This window comes from Meriones unguiculatus, chromosome 1 (genome assembly GCF_030254825.1).
Source record: "Meriones unguiculatus strain TT.TT164.6M chromosome 1, Bangor_MerUng_6.1, whole genome shotgun sequence".
In the NCBI taxonomy this organism is placed as follows: domain Eukaryota; kingdom Metazoa; phylum Chordata; class Mammalia; order Rodentia; family Muridae; genus Meriones; species Meriones unguiculatus.
Genome location: NC_083349.1, coordinates 106,451,356 through 106,478,144, shown reverse-complemented (window position 1 = coordinate 106,478,144; position 26,789 = coordinate 106,451,356). Strand labels below are relative to the sequence as shown.

Genomic DNA, 26,789 nt, shown 5'->3' with positions numbered 1-26,789 from the left:
CATTAACTTCAAGTTCAATTAGCATCAATAATGAGCGTTCATTTAGAAGTAACCGCAGCCCCAAGCTCCCTGATGGCTGAGGTTCTGGCTGCTCAGCTTCCAGCAGAAAGGCCATCGGGACCTTCTGCCCAAGGAGCTGAATGTCTTCCAAATGGGAAGATCTGGGCATTCCCATTGCAGGGGTATGAAAGACTTGATCTTCTGAAAGTAAGATGTTGAAGGGGCTGGTGAAGTGGCTCAGCAGATAAAGGTGCTTGCCACCCAGTGACATAAGCCTGATGACTTCAATCCCCAGAACCCAGGAAGAAAAGCAGCAACTCCCACAAAGTTCTCTCTCTCTCTCTCTCTCTCTCTCTCTCTCTCTCTCTCTCTCTCACACACACACACACACACACACACACACACACACAAGCACATACATGTACATGCACACACACATACACAAGACATTTCAGATGACATTAACATTTCTGGTAAACACGATCAACAAATGAGAGATAAAAGCAAGGAGAAGCCACCGCCACCACCTTTTTGTCAGTTACTCAAAATGTTTGATGCCCATGAGTCTGAGTACCAGAAGGACAAAGAAACTTTTTTTATTTTCAATTCTGACAAATTTTGTAGTCCAGACTCTTAATTTTGCCATTTTAAATGAAGAGAGAGCCTCTAAGAAGGTCCTTGTAGAGAACCTTTTGTCCTTCCTTTTGACCAACACAGCCTCTACTCTGTTCTGGTTTGAAGCATCAATGTTCTTCACAAAGTGTTCTTCAAGCCCTAGGACTGAGAGGTTTAAGCCAACAGATTTTCAAGTGTGGGTCCTGAAACCAGAAGGGAATTTGTTAGAATTGCAAATTCCTAGGCCCCACCCCAGGCCTACTGAATGAGGCGCTCTGGGGATGGAGCCCAGCCAGGTCTTGTTTTAACAAGTCCTCTTGGAAGTTCTGGTGTCTGCTCACATCTGAATCTGAGCAAATTCTGTTTTTCCTCCTAGGCACCCATTTTGTCACTCTTTTGTGAGGCCAGCCTAACAAAGGGGCCACCAGTAGAAATACACCAAGTGGGAGATCTTTTCCTCTTTCTATTTAGCCTCTGCAAGTGGCCATAAGTGAAGGTGACCAGAGTGTCTGTAGTTATCTGCAGGTCCTGGGGAGCTACGACCCCTGAGGAAGTGGGAAGACACATGGCTCTGGGTACTTGGACTTGTCATGTGCTACTGAATAAAATCACATGACCTCTAATCTCAGAGGTGAAAGAGTTCACTGCTTACTGCATAGCTACCTTCAACTGGGTCTGTTGTGTGCAGCCCAACGCTCTGTTATAGATAGTGAACTGGATATGATGACCATAAAACCAACAGCTACGATGCGCTTAGCCAAGTGCTATGGTGGCTGCTCCATGCGTATCAGTTCAGTTCATCTTCACAGCTGCCCTTGTTTCCTCCCTAGCCTAAGCCACCACTACTAGCAACATCCCTCCACAAGGCAGAACTAACCTGAGTATGTTGAAAGACCCAGGGCCATGAAAATTTTCTGACTTGTCCAGACTAGCAAGCCTTGGAAAGTAGAGAGACTCCATGGGGAGCCACCTGAGAGATAGCAGTGAAAATGGGCTACAGACAAGGCAATAGACAGAGGGCCAAGGCAGGAAGGCAGGGCCACACAGCAAGACACACTTGCCTTTTATAACAAGAATCTGCTAACCTCTGAGCAAAGCTGCTCCTTGCTCCTTTTTCTTGCTGATCTTTTTTTTTCCTTTGGCCATGGTGTCTAAATAGGCAAAACTGAAATACACTTTTATTTTCACTTGAAGGAGTTTTCAAAGTAGTCACCCGAAAATAATTTTTTTCTAGCACCTACTGCGATGCCTTGAATGTTGTAGAAATTCTACCCAATGTCTTTCTGCAATCAAGTGAGTGCAGCGAAAATGGAGTCTATGGCTTCATGCCCTCAGTAGGAACTCACATAAGGTCAACAAAGAGGTCACAGAACACTGTGAAAAATGGAAGACTTGATGCTCAGTGTTTCTTGCTCGACCCACCTCAAGAAAGAGAAATGTTAAGAGAATAAGGCCTATTTTTCTAGAAGACAGTGAGGGGAAGTAAAAGAGACACCAAAGAGGGCAAAGGGACAAAAGGAATGGGAGACAATGGGGAAGGTGACAGACAGGAAAATGGCTAGATCCTCACCCAACTCTACCTTGGGGTAGGGGGTAATCAAGAGATTTTTGTTTGCTTGCTTGTTTGTTTTAATTCCCGTCTACTGGAGAATAGAAGGGAATACAAGTTTAGAACAAGAACAAGATCCTCAGACTTAGAAACTTGGGACCAAATTCCAGTATAGGCAATTACTAGTCACACAACCTAGGCAAGCCACTCAACCCATCAGAGCCTCATATGTGAGACAGATGGAAATACCGACCCACTGCAGCTGTGAACATTAAACAAGAATGCCTGTAAAGAGCCTGGCGTATGGTAGATGCTCAGGTAATATCAATGTCTTGTGTCCTTCCCCTTCAACCTCTCCCAACATTATCTTATCTAAAGTCAAGTCTGATGCTCCTGGTGCTCATGAATGTTTAAGGATGTCTAGGTAAACACAGCAAATCTTTCTCTTTGAAGGGGGGAAGGGGAGATTTGATGTAGAGGAAACCCAACTTCTGAGTGCTGCACTCACCATTTTTGTGAACTTTCATCAAGCCATGAAGCTTGGTGCCATGGCCTCCAGCCCATCGTCTTCCAGGTTTCAAAGCCTACTTTATCTAATCACACTATCTCCCAAGCAGCTCCTCTGTTGTTGGGAATCCGCTCTTTACTTAAGAAAAGCTGCAAATCAAACAACAGGGCTGTCCAGGGAACTGAGGATTTAGCTCTTTAAACATTTCCTCCTATAAATATAAATGGTTGCTTTTCTCCAGGGGAAGCCCCAGCCCTCTGATCTACACAGCACTGGTGAGGAGGCTAAGGGATTCGTCACGTCTTCTGGTGAACATTGCTGATCACCTAATCCTTTCACTGCCAATCCTCTGATCTGACAGAAACAGAGGTTATTGTGTCCCTTGGTTTACAAAGAAGGGAAGAGGGAGGGGATCAGAGGGAAGAACAGAGAATTCACCAGGGAGACACAGAGGAGGGGGAAGAGAGAATTGCTTTTAGTGCAGTTGCATAATCCATAATTCAGCAAGCTTTTCATTTCTCTTATCTTCTAAAAAACACAAAATTAAGTTCTAAGTAAAGTGCATAATTTATGAGAAGTCTCTGTGTTGATGACTCCTGAATCCCCAGGCCTTGCTGACTTCTGATGCTTCCCACAGCCGGTCTCACATCTCTCATCCTCTGCAGATGTGCTGCCTGGAGCTGGGCTAGAGTCTCACCTCCACTAGCAACGGAACTCAACTCATCTCCCAAATGTCTTCCCTTCTGAGATTCTCCTTTCCATTGTTATCCTATAATCTTGATGACAGGAAAGTCTACAAACACTTGGATTCTTCCTCTTCTGCTTCTGATACTGCGGTCTGTGAAGGTCCTAGAATCCCCCTTTCTTCTCTCACCCCATTTTAATCTACTCCTTTTTAAATCGTCCCACTTCAGCCCCGGCATCCTGACCCTACTATGTCCACACTAATCTAAACCTCCTCTCCTAACACACTGGTTTTTGCCCCTGAACACTTAGTCTTAAGTGTACTCTATCTTGAATTACTTTTAATTAAACAACTATGTAATGCTCATGATGTTTTGATTGCACAGTGTAGACCATTACCAGCTCCATCTTCTTAAGGCGCTGCTATGAGGAGATTAAATGCTCCCAGCTTCTTCTCCAAAGTCCTGACCTCATCCTGTGCATGAGCAGTACTTAACACAAAGCCTCTTCGGCTCACACAGAGGACTCAGGAGAGTGTGGAGCTCATGACAGGCACTCTAACAAGACTATGCGACTCAGTCAGCGTAGGCTGACACCCTCTGTTGGTTACACACACACTCCATAACCCCCAAGATGAACCCTATAACCCCAACCATCCAAACTCTACTCATCTTCCTGGAAACAAGACTCAGCTCCCTGCACAAACCTCCTCTCCTGACACACTGTTTTTTGCCTCCAAACACTTAGTCTTAAATGTACACTATCTTGAATTACCCTTAATTAAACAGCCATGTAATGTGCATGATGTTTTGATCGCACAGTGCAGTCTTATTTAATCTCCTCAACAGGCCTTTTCAGAATCCCTACACCTCACTAGAACTCAGAGAATTGAAATGAAGATCATGAAACTGATGGTGGCGTCAAGTATTGAACCTCCAACTCCCATATTTATTAGACCTCAAGCTCTTTAAAGTCAGGAAGTACATTTTGTTTTTACCCTTTAGAACTTGCTATGATTTGAGTTCGAAATCTCTCTCGAAGCCTTATATCTTGAACATGTGTTCCTCCAGCTCCTGGTGCTGTTCTTGAATGATGGAAACTTTAGGGGTAGGGTCTGGCTATAGAAAATAAGTCACTCAAGCCATACTGTTGAAGGTGCTACCTGGTTGTATAGGTCAGGGTTCTTCAGAAAACAAAAGCAACAAAATGAAGATATATTACAAAGGAGAATTCATGGGATAGGCTGACATGATAGGGATTATCTGCATGAGGAGAGACAGGGAACTTGCCAGCTATTTGGCCTGCAAAGCTGAATGCCTCACCATCCCTAGCACAGCACTGAAAGCCCAGGTAATTCCTAGAGAGATGTAAGTCTTTGGTTCACACTGGAGGGCCAAAGAAGTGAATTCTTATTGTCAGCAAAGAACAGTGGCAGCAGTAACAATGGGGCAGACACAGGTACCAACAAGAAGCAAAAGCAGGCAGGCAAGCACAGCTATTTCCTGGGACCTAGGTTCCCCCTAAGCCCACAGTCAATTCTTCCTAGAAATGCCCTCACTCACAGGCCTGCCCACAGGCATGTCGCTTAGTTGATTAAAGATGCTATCAAACTGCCAATCAAGATTAACCTTTATACTAGTATCTGTCTTCTTTCTCTCCCTTTCGGTTTTCTCCTACTTCCCTTCCTCCCTCTCTCTCCGTCTCTCTTTCTGTCACTCTGTCTCTGTCACACTCTGTGTTTCTCTCTGTCTCTCTCCATCACCTCTCTTTGTCTCTCTGTGTGTCTCTTTCTCCCTCTCTTTCCTTCTCCTCCACCTCCCTTCTCTGCTTCTCACCAATCATAAGATGAGCTGCTTCTACCACCATAATGATCTGTCTCACCATCCACTCAGAATGAACAGAGGCAGGGGCTGGGATTTGCAGTTTCAGAAAGCATGGACTTAAACCTTTCTTCCATTTAGGTTGATTTTTTTTGGCATCTGGTCCACTGACAATAGCATTGACTAACACGGGACTTGGCAAAGTTCTCAACATCAGGCTGGAAAGACAGCTGAGCAGTTAAAAGCACTTGCAAAGTTAAGTTCCCTACAGAGTACCCAGCTTCTGTTCCTAGCACCCACATGACAGCTCACAATCCTCTGCAGCCCCAGCTCCCGAGTTTTCCACTCCCTCTTTGGCCTCCATAGAAACTCCATACATGTGATGCACATACATGAAGGCAAAGTACTCACATATACCCAATAAAAATTAAATTAAATTTTTATCAAAAAATGACAAAGTTCTGAACATCCAAAAGTCTTAATGTTTATTTGTTGAATGGGGAATTGGAGCTAAGTAAGAAGTCAATGAGCCATGAAGATGTAGGCAAGGGAATTTGGAAGACATATAGTGGGTTCACTGGGGTGTGGGTTGTTCAAGCAGCCTCTTGCACACACTATGTTCACATCCCTCTTTCATTCGTTATTCTTTCTTTCACTGATTCAGCACATAGTGAGTGACTCTAGAGTCTATCACACAGAGATAAATGAATCAGATGCCTCCCAGCCCTCAGTCCTGAAACTAGTAGAAAGAACCCTTAGCCTTGTAGGGAAGAAGACATATAATTATATATAAATATTATAGATAAATAGATAGGTAGGTAAATAAATAGAAATAGATAATTATATATAGAAATAGATTATTTCTATATTATAGATAAATAGGTAGGTAGATAAATAGAAATAGATAATTATATATAGGCACATAGTAACTTATTGACTGTCCAATAATTGATCAATCAATCAATCAGTCCACATACCCAGTGTCTGACAAGTTATAAGCATTAGAATAGAAAATCAGAACACAGCAACTTGAGTGGCTTTACTGCATATCCAGGAAAGCACCTCCTGATGGGTAGATGTGTTTTTAAATATCTTCCCTCTTGCCATAGTCTGTGAGATAAAGTAGAAGTAAGGAGTGCTTATCATAACTTACTATTTACCAATTACATGAGACTCAGAGGAGGATCTCACTTCTCATCACTGATTTGTGAAATTCTAATTGATTCTGCACCTGATTTGGTGGACAATATCTTACCGTGATGCCATCGCACCTGCCCAGGAAGTAGGTCAGAATCACAGAATGTTGATACACAATACTGATATGAAATGGAAAGAGATTAGAGCTCACTTATTTGATAAGACCCAAACCAAGACTCGGGACACCTAGGTGATTTGCCCAGGTTTAAACAAGACAGCAGCACACATCTTCAAAGAAAAGCCTGCTTCCAAGATTCCTAGTGCAGAACATACCCCTTTCCTTCTACTGCTGCCAGCCAGATATCATAAGCACTGACCTCCCAATTAATTATTGAAAAAAAAGCAATTTTTTTTTTTGCTATGAAAGTGAAGGGCTAACTTAAGAGCGAAGAAATACTCTTCACAATTTCAGCACCTTCTACGTGAATGGAGCATGACTTGCAGTTTCCATGCAGGATCCTGAAGTAATGGACAATGGAACAGAGATGATTTTCTAACAACTTTTAACTATTTGGCAGAAAAGCTATTTGATGAAAAAGATGTCCTGGGGTTGTCTCTTATTTCTCTTGTTTCTTTTCTGTGGGACAAACTCTAATTGTAAAGATGATTAGATCATGGTAGATTATATAGAAAGGAAGCCACAAAACAAGGAAATTATTCTATTAAACAACAATTAGGAGATACAAAACCACACAGTAATATGTTCAGTGCCTTAACCATGTACCAAATGTGAAACAAAACTCTAGAAATTATCTCACTCTTTCTAAAAACTCTACACAATAAGTGCTGTAATGGTCTCTATTTTAAGTGATGATGACAAGGGCAGGGGAATCTGGGCTCTTGTCTTACTAGATTAAGAACTTCCCCAAAGTGGACTCTAGAGCTGAGTACCAGGCCAGAACTATGCCACAGATTCTTTTAAACACAAAGTAACACTGTCCTCTCAGAAGTATGTTGGCAACTCATGCTTGCAATTCTTTAAACACACACACACACACACACACACACACACACACACACACACACAGCTTCCCCTTTCAGGGTGAAAAGGCTGCTGCTGCTTTTAATGATAATTAAATATGAGGTTGAGTAGCGTATTCTACTCCAGGCTCAACGATTAGAGTTCTATCAAGATGTACACAGCTAGAGCAAGATAATTCTCCCTCTGTTTTAGCAATGCAACATCTTTAGTAAAACGTGGATAAGTAATACAAGTAGACGCACCCCTTAAAGTACTTTGTATTTCAACAGGAGAGGGGACATGTTGACTGTGGACCTCTCTCTGGCTGTCACAATACCACATTGCTCAGATATGAAAAATGCAAACACAATTTTGGGACTGCAGAACACTTTCTTGATGTTATCAGATGCTCTCATTACCTAGCAGGAATCATTCGCCACTTCTCTTCTGTCCCAATTTTTCACTTTTTCCATTTCCCATTCTCTACTCTCTGCAATGCAAACATCAGTGCTTGTGATGGAGCCTTAAAAGGGCTCCTAGTTCTCATAGGTCAGATTCTTCATGCAAATGAGGCTTAAGTCTAAATTATGTTTCTTGCCTAAATATTTAAGAACATAAATAATGTCTGGGCACCCTAGCTGTCATTTTAAGCTATTTGACATTTATTGTTCTGAGAAAAAGAAAGGTCAGATGTATCAAATCTGCATTTCTGCTTCATGAGATTTTTTTCCTACCATACTCTGCCAAATTATGGTATTGAGGCTACGAAAGGGGTCTTGGAGAAGAAGGGGGAGGGCAGGAGGAAGGGAGGGAGGAAGAAATGGGGAAGGAAAATCTTTCCTCAACATATTTCTCACCTCACCTGCCTACTATGACTTAGGCATATTTAGTGAACTTCTGAGCTGTTACCAATGACTGCATTTGTCTAGCAGATGTGGGGTACCAGGAGGTTGGAGCATGAAGGGAAGGCAGCACCCATGGAAAGAAAGAATATGCATGGCTTCATGATCTATTTAGCATAACCTATGGTAATACTTCACAGAGCAGACTGGAACCTTCTGGCTCCTACCCTTTCTTTTTGCATGGTTGTCTGCATGCTCATCTGCTTGTCTCATAGAATGTAGTTGTGTTTTTCATGACTGAAGCTTCCCTGCCCATGGTTTGGCACATTTGTACCCTTAAGGTTAAAACAGGATATGCAGAATAACTGACTTGAGACATTTTAAGGGTCCTAATGTTGAAGAGAGGACAGTATTTGAGGGTAGAGCTATAGCCACAAGTAAAAGCAATGACATGGAGGTGCTATGTGTAGAGTGAAACAGGTTGAGTTCAAATACTCCATTCTATACTCGCTGTGACCCTAAGACTTAGCTTAAGTAAGGAAACAAAAGCAACACTAAAACAAACCTTACTATGTGGTGGTAAGGATTAAATTAAGAAATCTGTCTATCTGCTATGCTTACTATTAAGTGACAAAGGAGGAGAATCCAACTATTATGTGAAGCAGTCAGAGGCCTCAGAACAGTCAGTCCTGCATCCCCACAGATTTCTTAAATGGGATGGAAGGACTCCATTTTAATGGAAGACAAAAGAAACAAACATGGATCTAGGTGGAGTGGTACCCGGGAGCTCTGTGAGATCCTCCAATAAGCCAAACATGGTATCACATAGCCGAAAACCCTGTACTCAGGAGGCTGAGGCAGAAGGAACTCAAGCTTGAAGCTACCTTGTGTTCTTTGGCAATACAATGCTCTCACCTCCCCAACCCACCCCCAAAAATGAACAGAGTAGAATGACACATTTTTGTTATATGTTTGGAGAGCCATAATAAAACCTGTTACATTCTATGTTAAATTATCACAAAAAACAACCAAATTCTACAATATTTGTGTTAAATGAGTTTACTACAGTATCCTTTTTCTGTCTAACATCTTTCTGTGCTTCCTTTTAGTTTTTGTCCTCCTGATTTTAACATAAGAAGTTTCATCGGCCTTTAATGCATCTTTGCTTCATTCCGACAACCCTTAAACATTACTGGTCCTTCATTCCCTTTCCTTCTTTTTTTTCTTTCACAGATGGACTCCATGAATAAATGAATGACTGCTTCAGCATCTTTCTCCTCTAGGCCTTCCAGACTCTGTAAACTTCTTCCTGCCCTGGGGTACACAGGCAGCTCCACCAAACACAAAAATTTTCTTTTCCTTTGCTTCTGAAACACATGGTTCCATGACAGCCCTTGATAAGGAAGCTTCTCTGCCTTTCTTAAAAACACTCTTACTGGTGGCAGCAATCAGTTCTGTTTCACTGTGTAATTATGAAGTTTGCTAAAAGTAAAATGTTGCCTTCTCTTTTCCCCCTTTTCCTCTTCCTCTTCTTCTTCCTTCTGGAAACCCTTCTGCTTTCAATAATTAAACTGTCAAGTTGAGGTAAATAGCTCCTATATCTATATAAACCTTGAGTTCTCCCCTGTCTCAACTTCTGTCCTACACTCTCACATGCATACCAGAAAACCTCATCTTTGGCCGATGCCCCCACTGAACTGTAATTGTGCCAGCCACTGTACCCTCAAAGCACATCCTCTGTCCAATCACTTTCTTCATCACCAATACCACCGACTTTGAGGAAACCATATGAAAGTCGTGGACTTGAATTCCTTCCTCCTGTTTCTCATGTGGTTAGTATATCAGGATCCATCTGTGATTTCTTCCCTTCTGAGATCGTACAACAGACTCTCAAGGCTCCCATTTAGGACCAGCTCTCCCAGTGATTGGAAAACTCACTATGAAAATGTTTCCTGAGGATTCTTCAGCTTGCCACCAGCATGTTCTTTCCCAACTCCAGACCTAAATACTTTCCTTTTTTCACAATAAATCTAAAGTATATACTAAACAAGCCACCCCCGAATATAACTCATAATATTTGGTCCAGCACATTTCTCAGAACCCCCAATATTCCTTAGGCTTCTCAGCCCATGAATAGTTCTACTTGCTTAGACACACACACACACAGAGAGAGAGAGAGAGAGAGAACTGTCTGCCTGACTTTCTCTGTTTTTCTTTCTTCTCTCTTCAGCCAACCATTTCTCACTTACACATCATATTTTGCTATTATTGCCCTATATTGGAAGCTCCATTGTCTACCTCTTTCTAGTAATATGTTGCATTCCTTCCTTCCTTCTTCTCAAACCACCTACTTCCGGGGATGTAGTTCCAACTCAGCTACTGATTCAGTCCCCAAAGAAATCCATGATTCTCGGCAGATTCCCTTTGACCCGATTCCTTGCCCAGAGGCAACAAGCTTATTGTTTATAAAAGTACAGGGCTGTAACTTCCTGTCTCCGAGGAGCAGCACCACTCTCAACATGCTCTGAACAAGCAGAGTTCATCTGCCTTTAATGCAATGTTTTTTTTGATATCTAAAGGTACAGAACATCCCTGTTCTTCATCACCCCAGCAATAATCAATTTTTTTAGGCTTCCACTAACTTGGTAATTGCTCAGCTAAACTGACCTAACAGAAATACCTAAGTATTTTCTCATGAAATATTCCAAAAACTATAGATGTCCATAAAATCTAAAGAAGGATAAAACAGAAAGAGATTATTCCATAAAACTGTATAGGGGTCCCATGAAGCCTTTGGCCAAGGATTAATTCATGCATTCATGGGTGAGATTCTACAGTGTGAGCAAAGAACAAGAAAGAGAATGAGGTAGGTGATAAGACAGAGAGAAGGGGGTGAGAACAAGGAAGGAAGGAGGAAGGAAGGAAATCTACAGAGAACTATAGGCTAAACACTTTGTACCACAGCTTACACACAGTTGGTATAGTGGTTTGAATGAAACTATTAGCTTTTATCAGCTCGTAGAGAGTGGCATTACTTGAAAGGATTAGGACACATGGCTTTCTTGGGGTAGGTGTAGCCTTGTTGGAGGAAGCATGCCACTGGGGGTGGGCTTTGAGGTTTCAGAAGCTTACGCCAGGCCCAGTGCCTCTCTCTCTCTTCCTGCTGCCTGCTGACTCCAACATAGAAATCTCAGGCTACCTCTCCAGCACTATATGTGCCTGCATGCTGTCATGCTTCCCTCGTTGAGGATAATGCACTAAGCCTCTGGGGTAAACCAACCCCAGTTAAATGATTTCCTTTATAAGAGTTGCTGTGGTCATGGTGTCTTTCACAGAAACCCTGAGTAAGACAGCTGGGAAAGGCTGGGGCTCAATAACCAGCCCAGAGATCTCACCACACATGGGGCATCTGTTAAAGATTTCCAAAGGTCAAATGTAGGTCTGAACTAGCCAAAAGCCAGAGGCTTATGTAAACTCTCTGTAAAAGCTTAATGATAATCTTAGTTAGAAAAGATTGCGGGGCAAGAAAATAAACCAGCAAAAACACTTCAACTATCTTTAAGTGAAGACAGAAAAATCCCAACACTCAACAATGTAATATTCAGAATGAACAAGACCCAATAAAAATTATCAGATATTTAAAGATAGGAAATGGAACCTACACCAAAAGGAAAGAGGTCAGTTCTATGTCTATGAACTGGCATAGAAACATAGAATTGATGTAATTCAGAGAAGGCATTTCTAAATAACTATGATAAATATGTTCAAGGATATAGAGCAAAGCATAGGCATACTGGAAGGAAATAAAAATTAAAGTAAGATCTAAGGCTAGTATCTCAAGTATTGAATGGATTAATCCAATGGATTAATCAGCTAACCAAATATTCCCAAACATAAGAGGATGACTTCTAACACATGCAATAAAAGCAACCCAAACAGGGTGGAAAATAAGACTGGGAAAATAATTTCAGGTCCTTCATGTAATGTAGCCATATTATATATAATTGTAATTAGATTCCCAAAGGTAGAAGAAGGAAAAATAGAAAAAGTTCCAAATGTGAGCTTGGAATTGTGTTTCATACTGATAATACCAGATACTCAGGAGGCTGAGGCAGGAGGATCACATATTTAAAGCCTGCTTGGAACACAGAGCAAGTTCAAGGTAGCTTAATAACTTGTAGATGCTGTCACAACCACAAAATAATAATAATAATAATAATAATAATAATCTCAACATATCACAAACAGTACAAACACCAAGCCACATTATTTATTAACCAAATTCCTGAAATACCATAAAAAGAAATCCTAAGGAAACTAGAAGGTAGAGGAGACATAACAGGAAACACAGATTAAGAGAGTCTCTGAGTTCTGATCAGAAACGATGTTCAAAGAACAACAACAGAGAAGCAGCACTGATGTGTCATTGGCCCAAGCACATTCAGTGAAGGTCATCACCAGAAATGAAAGAACATCAAAGACACTTTCAGAAAATAAAGCCGAGAAGATTAAAAATGGGACTAACACAACATTAAATATTTAAAAACAGAAGGAAAATATTGTAGATGTCAGCTCTCAACAAAACAGTAAGCAGCCAAGTGGCACAAACCCACTAAACTCTACCCTGAGTTTTATAACCAAGAACTGCAGGACACCTTATAAAAAGCAACTGGTTGAGGCTCTGAAAAGTAAATAAAAAAAGGGATACCGAAGAAGAGGGTCAAGCTCTGGACAGGCAACGTACTAGGAGGTAAGTTCTTTTCATCTCTTTTTTTTTTGTATCTGTGATAGAAATACAGGCTCCGGAAAACTATGGTTTTGAAAGCATGAAGTTAAAACACTCAGAAAAATCCCTCTCTGTCTAGAAACCAAAGAAATGGACCTTGTGATCCAAGAATGTGAAAAACAAAACAGAAAAAAACAATAAAGTGTAATTAATAATAAAAAAAATTAAAAAAACAAAAACAAAAAACCTTCCATTTCTTTTGTGTGTTTTTTCTTTCCTTTTCTTTCTTTCTTTCTTTCTTTCTTTCTTTCTTTCTTTCTTTCTTTCTTTCTTTCTTTCTTTCTTTTTCTTTCTTTCTTTCTTTCTTTTCTTCCTTCCTTTTTTATTTTTATCCTTTCTTTTTCTTCTAGTTTCATGATAGTGAGTCCTCAGCAGAGTCAGCATGGCACAGAAGTCAAAAGTTAGGACTGCAACAAAAACAAGCCAGGGGCCCCTCCTTGCCAAGGATGAGAGAGAATCTCTATTGTCTCTCTTCAAAGGCCAAAAGCAACCTTCACAGCTGTGCAATCCAGTCAAGGCTCTGGCTTTAAAGGGAATCCTTGATAATTCTAGTAAGTGTGCTAATTCTGATTGGTCTGGCTTCCAGACTGGCAGCTCTATGGACAGACTCAAATAAAAGGCTTTGAGCATGGCTAAGGCTCTAACCACACCCAAGTCTTAGACCAAACAGCACAACCTTGTGAATCTCTGCAATACATTCAGGCTTCCAATAGTGGTAGGAGTATATGGTGATACAAACACTTTGAAAACAAGTTAACACAGAAGTTTTTATAAGGCTGGACATATATTTATCGCATACTCCAACAATTCTACAATGGGTGGAAAAGAACTGACAGCATAAAACCACAAAATCACTTGTACACACACTATTCCCTATAGCTGTATTCATGAGAGTTCCAGACAGGAGATGTCCACCACGTGATGAATGGGATAAGCCCACCACTGTATGCTCAGACAGTAGAATAATATTCAGTAATAAAGAAGAAAAGAGCCACCAATACACAGAAAGTCATGTAAAAAAAAAATCTTAAAGGTGGAAGATGATGTACTTCATAGAGACAGGCTCTCTACTCCATCGATAGGAACCTCTAAAATACACTAAACTACTGATACAGAAATCATAGTAGGGAAGAAAATCAAAGGTGGCAGTGGTTGTCAGAACTTTCTACGGAGCTCAGAAAATTCTGGGAGACCCATGAAGGCTCCGAAGGGTGATTTGGTAGTAGAGCCCACAATAGCTCCAAAACAACTAATCGGGAAAAAAAGAAAGCAAATGAGAAGTATCTTGGAGTAGAATGTATGTGAAACCCCTTTCAAAAGCAGAGGTAGGGAGGTGGGGTGAATATGACCAAAATGCTTGGTATGAAATTCTCTAATAATAAAAAAATTTATTTTAAAAACTGTTCTAGCATCTGGGCATGGTGGCACATGTCCCAGCACTCAGGGAAGCAGGGGCAGGCAGATTTCTGTGAGTTTGAAGCCTTCCTGGTGTCTAAAGCTAGTCCAGAACAGTCAGGCTACACAGAAACAAACAAATAGGCAAACAAAAACGACAATAAAAATTTGTCTAGCAAGGATTTTTAATCTTTAAGGGTTAAAAATGTTATAGATCCTAATTGGGATGGTGTGTGTGTGTGTGTGTGTGTGTGTGTGTGTGTGTGTGTTTCAAATAAATTAAACTGCACAGTTAAAGGAGGCACATTGGCACATGCAGCTCACTTCTATAAAGCTGAAAGTGGTCATTATATAACATCACTCTAGATTTAGATGCAGATTTTGGTGCCTGTCAGAATCCTTCAAGGACTTGTTGCTTCTCCCCACTCTGCCTATCACCTCAATCCAATCACACTTCGGTTCTTTGCCCTGCCCGGGCACCCCCCTGTCCAGAAAGTGACTCCTGGCCTCTGTTTTCCTGATTTGCCTGTTGTACAATGCCCTCTCAATTACTTCACTCATGTGTTTCTCATTCTCAGCCATTTTTTGTCTTTCTCTCTGCTTGCAATGATATTTCTATCCAAGGAGTGATATTTCTATATAAGTTTTTCTATCCCATCTACAATATTTTTTAACAGACTTGAATATAAGACCAGAAGATTAGTTTAAAACCATATACTGACTGAATGGTTTGTTTTATTTGTTAACGTTCTAACTTAGAATTAAAATCTTAATAAAAGTTATTTTATTTGTAACTGAAATTATTTATTGAAGTGGTTATATGACTTACATGATCTTTAGCTGTGTGCTTACCTCCATGGGCTAATAGCTTCCTTTTAAAGGCTTCCCTTTCCTACTTCAGGAAGCATCTTTGAAATGTACATCCTGGTCATCAAGGAAAAAAAATGTAGTCAAGAGCTAAAGAAAGAAGCAACATCTGTTTTGTACAAGCTCTGCATGAGGACCCTTCCTACAGGCTTTGCATTATAAATTTCTCACAATAATCCTGGAAGTGGCCATTATTTTTCTCACTATACAGATAAAAGACCAAAGCATAGAGAGAGGAAAATAAATAGCCTTGGTCCAGTAAATGATAAAGCAGACCTTCAACCCCAGATATATGGTGTATTCTACACTTTAGTTGCGATAGATTGTTTTATGTCTGAGTCTCTTACAGTGACTACATTTTGGGCAGGACGGGGGCGGGGAATCAATAATATGTTCATTGGTGGGAATACAACACAGCAATAAAAAAAGAACATTGTGACCAGATGGAGATGTGTATTCCTATAACACCAGCACTCTGGAGGCTGAGGCAGGAAAATTACAAGTTAAAGGTCAGCCTGGACCACAGAGTGAGTGACAGGCCAGTGTGACATACAGAGAAGCTCTATCTCAAAAAAACAACCTAAAAAAAAAAAGTAGAGGAGGAGCATGTAGAGGAGGAGAAGGACATTTTTTTGCAATATGGGTGAATATCACAAAAATCACATTAAGTAAAAGAAACAAGCACAAAAGAAGACATAAGGCATCAGAGAGTCTTCTGCTAATGATAAAATACTCTGACAAAAGCAGCTTAGCAGAGGAAGGGTATGTTTTCACCCACACTTCTCTATTCAGTCCATTGTGAGGACATCAAGGCAGCAGGAGCTTGAAGCAGCTGTTTGCATCACATCCACAGTCAGGAAGCAGAGAGGGATGAGAGCATGCTCAGTTCACTTTCTCCATCGTGTAGCATCCATGATCTCCTGTCCAGGCAATGGTTCTGCCCACAGTTAAGACGGGACTCCTCACATCAATTATAGTCTAGAAAACCTCCCACACACATGCCCAGAGGACCATCTTCCCAGGGTGATTCTAGAGTCTGTCACTTGCCATTTAATACTAGCCATCATATATAGCATGAGTCCCTCTGCATAAAGTTCAGAAAAGGTCCCAACCAGTTGATGACATACGGGATAAATAAATAAATAAATAAATAAATAAATAAATAAAACAAAAAGCATGTTTTCTTTAAGTGGAGAGTAAATATGGGTTGGAACACAATTGGAGATAGCTTTCTGATATTAGAAATTTTCTGTCTCTATCAGAACAGTGATTCATACATCAATTATCAAGCTCTCCACAAGATTTATACTCGCAATAACCGTTCTGGCATCCCTATGTTTAAAAAAAATCACTCTTTATTATTTAAAGGAAGAGGCTTGCAACTCACTAGCATACTATAAAGTCTGGAACTTGGAAGGACTTCAATGCAGGGACATTGTTTTGAGAAACCCTGGGAAAGGGACATGGACCCCTGCAAGGACACAAGGATGGCACGCCAATGATCGAACCCAAACCTGACCCAAAATCTGGGTCCCTGTTCAGCTGTTCCTAGTGCCATGGCTTGGTTGAAACAATGATTGGGCAAAGAAAGAACTTAGAATTTTAAAAAAAAATATTTTAGTCACATTTTTCTACTGCCTCATGTGTGTGTGGGTGTGTGCATGTGTGTGTATTATAATAATCTAATCTGAAGCTTTCCACACATGCCATCTCATTCAATGCATATAATGACCCCATGAAGAGGCCTCATACTATCTTCCCTAAAGACCCATAGGACCAGCAATCTTAAAGAAATTGCACCAGATTTCAAATTTAATAACATCTGAATACCATAACAGACTCCAGGTCCTGTAGCTTCTATTGGAGAACTCTCTTCACCACAGAACACTGACTTTAATTATGTAGGTTGATAATGTTGAAAGGTCTACAAAGGAGCCCCGTCTGTGCCTACCTTCATGAACCTGTGTTCTAATGAAAATTGAGTGGGGTGAAAAGGAATTGGAAAAAGAAGACTCACTGTCTTAAATTACCCTTCTAGTTTCTGCTGGCTAGCTGCCTGAATTCCTTAAGCTTGCCTACATTTTCCGTGTCCTCTGAGCTCACACTATTCTCATTCCTCCCCTTTAGCCTTCCTTTTACTCTAAGGGATTCCAGCCACCCACAGCCGTGCACCTGCTGTTACTTAGCCAGGAAGGCAGAGTACAAGGGCAAAGACTTAATTAGCCAAGTGTTTGGGTGGATCTGGCCCAGGGGAGCTCCCCTGTCCCATCCTTCTATCTCATGCTTTCTAAAATATGCACATTACATCACCCACTGAATCTGACAGAATTTCCCTGAGTGAGGACCCATTCTCAGAACAACCAGCTTGAAAAGTCATCAGAAATAAAATTCTGATGGGCATAAAAAATTAAAAACAAACAGTTTTGAGAAATCCGGCAAACCAAAGAAGTTCCTGAGGGAAGCAACCCACCCTCTCACTGCCTCATCACCAGGTCAACACTATGCTTCAGTTCCTCATCTGTATCAGTGATTGTCCTCACTGTGACAAAAGCAGCTTAAGGAAGGGGATCGGGTATTGTAGTTCACAGTTTGAGGGTTTGGCCTGCCTGAGCGCAGAAGTCATGGCAACAGAAGCCTGCGGCAATGCTTACATCACATCCACAGCCGGAAAGTCGAGATGAACAAGGAGGCTCAGTACATCTTCTCCTTCTTATTCACCCCTCCCCAAGGGCTCCATTCTTTATTCTAAAACAAGAATCATATCCATTTGCCTCTTTGGAAGGTGATGAGTCAGCTATGGCTCATGAAAACCATTACCCACCATGTGTCACATGGCCACTGAATAGCCTTTTAAAAGTTGTAAGGCTTTCCTGAGGAAGCCTACCTGAGTCCTTGGGTTACAGGTACCCCCTGGACCTCAAAGGTCTAACTGTTCTTAATGTGCTCAGGTCTAGTAACCTGGTTCTTGACAACTCTGTAACTTGAGTAACTTGATTCTTTACATCTCTCTCCATGTTCTCCACTCATCAGTGACAAAGATGGAGCAGGCAATGGAAGGGAAGAGCACAACTCCAGCTAAACAGAATAAAACAGATACCCAAGCCTGGAGGTCCTTTTCATCTCTGGACATGACAAGGAATGAGCTGGGCAGGTGATGCTCAGTTAAGGGACATCTACCACTGAGAATCTGCTGTTCTGTGTGGTCTAGAGCTTCCTCATCCCAGAATTGCGTTCATGCTTTCCCAAGTTAAGTCTCTTGTGTAGGGCAAATCATCAGACTGTAAATGTGCCCGGACTAAACTCAAGGTCAAAAGACCTCTGAAAGGCAAATGTTGCTGCAAATGAAGTAAACCCCACACTTTGGAATTCCTTCTCTTCTAATGGGACAGAGCATTGGTGAGGACAAAAGGAACTGCCTCTACGGCCACTCTTATTTGGTCCCTTGCCTCTCTTGGGAGTCATGGGTTTGTGCAGGAGAACTTACAGTGGCAGATAACAATATCACTGCTATCACCAGGGTCGTCACACTTGGCCACACGTAGGTTTCCAAGTGGCACCATTCAAACACACAAAAAGGCATGTGGATCCCTCAGAGTTGTAGATCACTGGCTGCTGGAGTGATGCTGCTGTGAGAAAAGCCAGTGACGGGTATTGATGGAATACTCTATAATTCATCAGCCACGAGGCTACAGATTCACATGAATCATCCAATTTAATCTCTAATGTAATTCCCTGGACTGTCACTCTCTACCTTTAGAATCACATAGGAACTATCACCATTTCCCAACTTCTATAATGATGAAAGTGAGTTTCAGATTTTAAGGGACTTTTCCAAGTAATGACTATTTCCAAGTAATGGCTATAAAACCCAACATTTGCTGCATGGCCTTTTGACAAATGTAATGTACCGAGCTACATGTCTTACTGTTTCATAATGTGCATCCTGAGATGGTTCCTTGATTTGAAGACAAGAAGCATGGGTCCGGTCGGTACCTATTATAGTACCTAACATCTTAAAACATCTCACCATATAAAGTCTCCAGGTCTATGGCTTTGTACACACATGACCTTGAAAGCATCTTGCTATCAAATATCTAGATTCCAGTTAGTCTGTTCACAAAATAAAGCAGATACTTGCTCTACCTACTGTACAATTAATAAAAGTAATAACTGTGAAGGTGATTTATGAATTGTAAAGACTCATACAACTAGAACAGAATATTAACAACGGTTATAAAAGAAGGAGAACTGCCCTTTACCAGGCTGGGCAATTCCCCATAAAGTGAAGTCATCAGTCAGCAACCTTTAAAGGTGGTAAGCAGTGGAGATTTCTGCCGATGCAATTGTCACTCTCTTCCTAGACATGCAGGCCAGTCACTCCTGCCTTTCAACAGACCAACAGCTTCATAAACATACTCACTGTTAAAGATATAATTCTCAGGGTAGTGGCAGTGCATGCCTTTAATTCCAGCACCCAGGAGGCAGAGGCAGGAAGATCTCTGAGTTCAAGGCCAGCCTGGTCTATAGAGAGAAAGTACCAGGACAGCCAGAGACCCACAGAGAAACCCTGTCTCAGGAAAGATAACATTCTCTCTGATGTGTGAGTGTGTGTGTGTGTGTGTGTGCACACGCACGCTGGCATGCGTGCTCCCTCTCATGAATATTCTCTCTCCTTCCACTCTCCCCCCTCCCTCCTCTATCTCCCTTTTCTAACTCTCCTTCCTCTCTAGTTCCTCTCCCTCTCCCCTCGCCCTCCTTCTCTCTCTTTCTCATTGTAAACTGAATATTGTACAAAAATCAGGTGAGGGGCTAGAGAAATGGTCCAGTGGTTTTAAGCTCCAGCTGCTCTTCCAGGGGAGCAGGATTCAACTCCCAGAACCAAGTTCATGAGAGTCTGTATGTAGCTCCAGGTCCAAGGAATCTGAATTGCTTTTCTGGCCTCTGAGGTGCCAGGTACACTCACGGCAAACAGACACCCACATCCAGGCAAAACATCCATACACATAAATAAAATATTTTTAATCCATTTGAAACATCTCAAAGAATTTTGAAGTAGCCAGTAGGGATCTACCCAACATAGAACTGATCTCATCTTTTTAAAAACCTGGTCACCTTCTACCTTTCCCAATGACTCAACACACACACACACACACACACACACACACACACACACAATTATGAATATTCCTTGGACACATTATCCTCTGGTAAATAAAACTGAACCACCAGACCATAACCCACAGAAAAACTTTAATGTGAGAATTGGAGAAAAAGCCAACTTAGTAATTTCAATTTAATTTACTCTTGATCTTGTAAAAGTTTCCCAATTTTAAAGATACTCAGGTAATTCTTTTTGTTCCCTGGAAATACCAATGCTCAAATTGCTCTCAAGAATGATATCCTACAACATCTTGACTCCTGTTCCCCAGCCTTCCTGTCCATTATGGCTTCTCAACATTAGAACTTATTAATTACAAAAAATATGGTTTGTCTAACTCGTTGTCTAACCTGGCTCCCTGCTTGCTCCCTTGGGATTCCATCCCATAGTCTGAATGGAATCCATTTTGAAATAGATAGAGGAACATCTATTTCAAAAAATAAGATTCCTTGATAGCTAACCTGGAGTTTTCTCCTGGAAGTCCCATCCTATTACTTCTAAAGGATACACTAAATAACTCCTGCTCCTCACTGACAGCCGCTCTCCTCAGAGATTTGTAGATTGTTACCATGGCTTTCCCTTCATCGCCATTTAGCCCAGCCATATATATTTAATTCTTTTCATCTTTCATCATAAATCAGTCCATTCAGCTCTTAAATCAGCTCTCTGCTCTTCTCTGGACTGGTTCCAATTCTCCCAATTCACCTCCAATAACTGATATCCCTTCTGGGAGCTCCAATTTCCTTTCTAACTCCCTTCACTCTCTCTGCCCCTTTCAGAAATGAAATGAGAAGGGATGAACAGATATGTGAGGTCAAAGGTCAGATGTACTGCATTGCATGCATCTACTCAAAATTGCCCAAGTTTCTCTGTAGCACATATAAAGTCCCAAGCTGTGGGTCTTTTTTCCTGAAGTTAATACAGGAGCCTTCTGAGAAACAGACCCTCCTGTCCCACAACAGTCTCTAGACCTCTGGCTGTGGGGTTACGGAAGCAGATCTTGAAGCACCTACAAACTAGGACATAAGCCAGAGCTATGGGCAATATGCTAGCATCAGGCAGACCTCTTTGGGGGCTTTGGGTCATTTGGGATAGTACATCACCTTTCACAGGATCTCAGTAACTGCCTCTCTGAATGGATTCTCCCAGGAACAGTTTCAGGCTTTGAAGCATTGATGCATTTTTATGAATTCGTAGTAACCCACAAAGAAAAACCACAAGCATGCCATTCGTTACAAAGCCTCTTGAACATCCTTTCATCCTCTTAGGCAGCCCAAACCACAAACAACACAATGGTTTAGCTTTGTCCTTACTGGGTCCTTTTCAACTTTACCACTTCCATAGACACAGCCCTGCTCAAGTTTAGGAAATTATCTTCAGTCTATGACAAATGGGTTTCCTGTAGAACACAGACTACAAGGGGTGGCAGAAATCCCCCCATCCATAGACCCATCAGCACTATTGCACCGCTCTAGGCAGGCCCACAAGCCTTTTGGTCATAAAGAAAGAAACTGACTATTTTCCTTGTGTTTAATTGAATATCCTGTGTCACAGAAGAGAAAATGTCCCATTCTATAAATGAAGGTTCCTATAAAAAGAATAAACTCATCGCACTGAACAGAAGAAGTAGAAAAATCGACTCCCGGTGATAGAATGTGTACCAGAGATTCCACACAAGAAGATGAATGGAGCAGCAATGATGTGTGCTGCCCCCAACCTGGAATGAGGTGTGTTACAACAGGATGTGCCCACTCGTGGGCAGGTCTGTGGTAGAGCCTGTGTCTGAGGGATGCTGGGGAGGCAGTGAGGCAAGAGGCCAGTCTTGTGTGGCTAGCTGCCTAGCCGCAGACAGCGGATGTCCTCAGAGACAAGCGAGCCTGTCCTGTTTAAGTGTGAGCACCGCAGGTCTGAAGTGCTCTTCAATAAGCTGTCTGTCTCTCTGGAGGTCATGGGGAGCTCATCCAGTTACACTTAGTGTCTTATTTGATCCCATCAATAATCATTTGATCCCAATCCCACCGGAAAAAAAAATGCTTGGCCAAAATTTCTAGCCTTTTAATGGCAGAATCCTGGCTCTTTCTGAAGCCAGCATTTCTATATGTGTCAAATGATGCATCAGGGTTGGCCCAGCTGCCAAATGGACTGCATTCCTGAGGGAGGGCTTGGGATGCTCACTGCTTCCCTGTATCCAGTAGCAGAACAGCTCTTGGGAGACACTCCTTTCTGCGTGAAGCTTCCCCTGAGCACAGTTCAGTTTCTGCACACAGGGCTCAACTACAGTAATATGTTCTTCGAATGCATTATATGACTCAAAGACATCCACTGATAGTTTCTTTGCAGCCTGTCTATAGTTAGCAAGTTTAAGGATGGAAAATGACCCCTTTTGCCTGCCATCAACATGTGGCAACAGTTGATACAGACTGCTGGGGCTAATAGTCATATCACCAGAGGTGAGTGGGAAGCCCCAGAGATGCTCAAAGACATAAAAGTGAAAGAAAATTTGTTTTTCCAGAGAAGTCGTTTTTACATCCATTACAGAAGCATTAGACACTAAAAGAGAATGTCGCATGTACAAACCACAGAAGCCACAATGCCATTAAAGCCCAGCTGTTCTTCACAAAAGTGTCCTTAGTGAGACAACAGTTGCATTCGTTCATGTCATTTCACTGAAGTCACTGCCAAGCTCATCAGACCCTGCTTTTCACCGTGCACAGTATAAATTCCAGCACTGAGCGTAACGGGTTGTTTTAAGCGGTGTGGATGTCACCAATGGCTATGCTGCAGTACAGATCCACAATGTTTTCTGTGAGGACCGCAGGCCAGTACAGTTTCTGAGCAATGACAGAAGATTCTTGGCTTCTCAGTAGCTCTGCTCTAGGAGAGCACTGAGAGTAAGGAGGAATGGAGTGTGCGTGCATGCGTGTGTGTGCGTGTGTGTGTGTGTGTGTGTGTGTGTGCGCAAGCATGTGAGAAGTCATAGCTCTACAGTGGACCCTGTTCAATGCTTTCCACCCAATTAATACTAAACACTAGCAACCAGTGGAGCATAAGAACTTCATTTATTTCTGATGATGGGAATGATAGAAAAGAAACTAGGCTTGCTCAATGGAATCAGTGTGGACTTCTTTAAAAAAAAAAAAACATGATTTCTGTTTCTGTGATTTTCTCATTCATTTACATTGCATATTTAATTCATTCACAAGTCCTTCCCCCGTGGTCTTATGAGAGAAACATTCATTCAAAACCACCTGGCTTATCATTCAAAAGACACTACTGAAGAGTTAAAGTAAGTGCTTACACATACAGCCCTAACTCAGTGAATTTTCAAAGAAATGAGGGAATAAACGAAACAGAAACCTCATTCCGGGAGCCTCCAGCAGTAAGATATGCAGTGAAACGGGCCTTCCAGAGACTGTCATTCAGAGAGTCTGCTATGCACAGGCAAGCTAAGAGTCCCAGGGAAGATGAAGATGGAGGGAGGCAGGAAAGACAGCTATTACTTCTCCGTCAAAGCAAGGCCACCTTAACAGTTTTCAGCCCTTTCTCCACAACTCTCCCACCCCTTGTTCCTTAGTTTCCCAGGACATCTGGGGAAAGTGAGATGATGTTTTACACATCTGAGTTTGTAAAACAGACTGGGGCAGAAGTCCAGTGTGGTAGAAGGAATAATTAAGGAAGAGGGAAGCTCTGGGCTAGCCAGCACTGGGGAGGAGTCCATGGCCAGGCAGCTGGCTAAGAATATAAAGAGGAATTCTATATTCTCTGGGAAATTCTATCACATTCTCCAAATCTGAGGTGGCCTAGAAGAGGAACAAGAGTGGGAAAGAAAAGGTTTGAGGTCTCTTACTAACTTGGAACTTAGGAGTTATAGGGGCCTTTCAACCATTCTCAGAGCCCAGGAAGGAGGGCATTCAGTTATGATCCAATTGGATCATGTGTAAGTAAGTTGGTGGCAGGCATTCTGCCAAAACCGGTAAAGTTTTCTCCCGACGTGGTTGCTCAAGAGAAAAGAAGGTTCTATTGGGAAGTCACTATGTTCAAGTACGGAAGTAACTACACGTCTAATTTCAAGAATGATGAAAAAAGGGCTAAGAAGGGTCAGGGTTACTTAATATTGACTTCTGGTCGGTGTAACTAAAAATGCAAATCCTAACACGCTCTGCTGGGAGCTGCTCACCAGTCCCGAAGATCTGGAAGAGAAGGCGGGGCTGGGAGGCACGGATCGCTGTGGATAGCCTTCCCTCCCTGCCCACTTCTGATGCCTTTTTCTCAGGCATCAGGCGGATCCTCAGCCGCCCTTCGCCGTGGAGAATCCACCAGCTGAACAGCTCACTGAGGTTAAACTGGAGTATCCCCACAGCCGCCGCTTCCTCCGGGGGTCCAATGCATCCTTCAAGGATCGCCTCCTCGCCCAGCTCCAGCACCAGCTGTTTGGCACGCCTGAGCTTGCGCACCGAGCCGCCCTTCAGGACCCTGGACAGCGTCGGACCCGCCTCCGGACTTGGCGAGCCGGCTCCCTCTGCCCAGGAGACCCCAGGCGGTGGCCCCAGCAGCCTGAGCAGAGGGGCGCAATCCAGGGCCAGCGATCCCCGCGCCTCCAGCCCGCCAGCCCCGGGCTCCGAGGGGAACGGCGGCTGCGGCAGCAGCAGGTCTCGAGCATAGACGCGGAAGAGCGAGGGTACCACGAAGTCCACGGCCAGACTCTTCCTCTGCAGGCGCGAGTAGCTGAGCGGCTCCCGGGGCTGCAGGGGCGGCCCTGAGGCTGGGGAGCCCGCGCGCTGGTCGGTCGCAGCTCCGGAGTCCGAGGCTGCTGCCAAAAGCAGCGGCGGCAACAGCCACAGGAGCCCAAGGGCTCCCATCCCTCCGGAGGGCTAGTTTAGACTAGACTCCCTTCCCTTGATGGATCAGCCTCGCCCTTCACTCCGCCCAAGACAGGCAGAGGCTCCAAACAGTCCTTGGTCCTGAACGGTTCCTTCCACTTGATCCGAGGGATTGTGCGTACGCACGCTCTATCCTCCTCCCGCTGCTTTTCCTAAGCTGCAAGGAGGCGAGAAGGGTTCTCAGCAAAACCGATATGAAAGTCAGGGGCGAGTTCGGAGAAGGCGAGACAGCCTGGGCTCAACAGCTGGACCCTGCCCCTCTCCCCGCGCCGCGCCGTTTGTAGAGGCCTTTGCTCAGAGACCAGAGAAACTACTACGGTTGCGGGGAGGTGGCAAGCAGATACCGTTCAAGGAGCCCTCGGCGACCGGAGCCTTCCTCTCAGCCTCCAATTTCCTGCAACTTTCCAGGCTGCTCACCGTGGCTCCGGGCTGCTCACCGTCTTGCGCACATCCTCCGCTCCTGCCACCTCCTCTGCGCCCCTTTCCAGGTCTGGGCAAGGGCCAACGGAGGGGGCTGCTTCCTAGCTCCCCCTCAAGTGACCTCCGCGGCAGGAAGTCTTCGGATCACCCTGGCCGGTGAACTTCTGGGCGTGAACGCGAGCTCTGCGTTGCGGAGAGGAGGCTCCGGCTGCCTCCGCGCGCAAGTTTGCAGCGTCCTTGCTGTCACGACGTCTTGGTTCCTCGGAGTTCACTCCCAGGCACTAGAGCGGCCCTGGCTGAAGCCGCCGAGTGAAAGCATTCCGGGCAGGGGAGCCTGCAGTCTAGCCAGCCCCCTCCTCACCTACCAGCAGCGCCCGCGGTTTTGCGGACTGGCCAGGGGGCAGCCAGAAAGCATCTCGAAGCCCCGAGACCCCCTGGACAGAGGCAGCGAGAGGTGCCAGCTGCCACCGCTGCTGCCGCCCCCAGAGCCTCTGGATCGCATCTGCCGGGGCGCCCGCCACTTGCAGCTGGCCGTGCCGCGAGCGCGCGCCGAGAGGGGGCGGGGCCTCGGTGGGGGCGGGGCTCCTGAGCCAACTCTCGGCGCAGCTGCCCAGCCCACGCATCTGCCCCGCCCCCTCCATTCCCGCCAACCAATGATGCTGCGAGGTCTGCTCCTATGCAAATCTGCAGAGGCCTCTGTATTCATTGAGAAAAGCACCAAGCGCGCCGCGTCTCCCGCTGTTGGTTCTTGTTCCGTCCTCCAGATTGTTTGCCCTATTTTTCCTCTGTGTGAACGGAGAGAGTATTTTGGAAGTGATCGCTGCAACTAAGCACACTGATTATGCATTTAACAGATTTCATGTGTCCGACTTTAGAAGACTTTTATTCCGGAATAAAACTGAAGGCAATGGAAAACCATGAGGGTGGAGGGAAGTACCCTGCAACAAGCAAGAAGAGCTAATCTTGGGGCCTTGAAAAGGAGCATTCCTGAGAGTCCGGTACTTCGGAAGAGAGTTGTTCTTCAACCACATCAAATGCCGTTCAGACCTGTCAGCCACGTCGTTTCCTCAGAACGGTGTCTGAACCCGTTTTCACGGTAAAATTGCG

At 43.5% G+C, this 26,789-nt stretch overlaps 1 protein-coding gene across 1 annotated transcript in view; it reads right to left on the bottom strand.

Moving 5' to 3' along the window:
- Positions 1-26,183, bottom strand: part of Alk (ALK receptor tyrosine kinase) — a 703,407-nt gene extending 677,224 nt beyond the window's left edge. Inside the window, exon 1 of the mRNA XM_060364669.1 lies at positions 24,560-26,183. Within this exon, the coding sequence (XP_060220652.1) occupies positions 24,560-25,241 (682 nt within the window). The 5' untranslated portion in view covers positions 25,242-26,183. The remainder of the gene's footprint in view (positions 1-24,559) is intronic.
- Between the last annotated feature and the right edge of the window lie 606 nt (positions 26,184-26,789).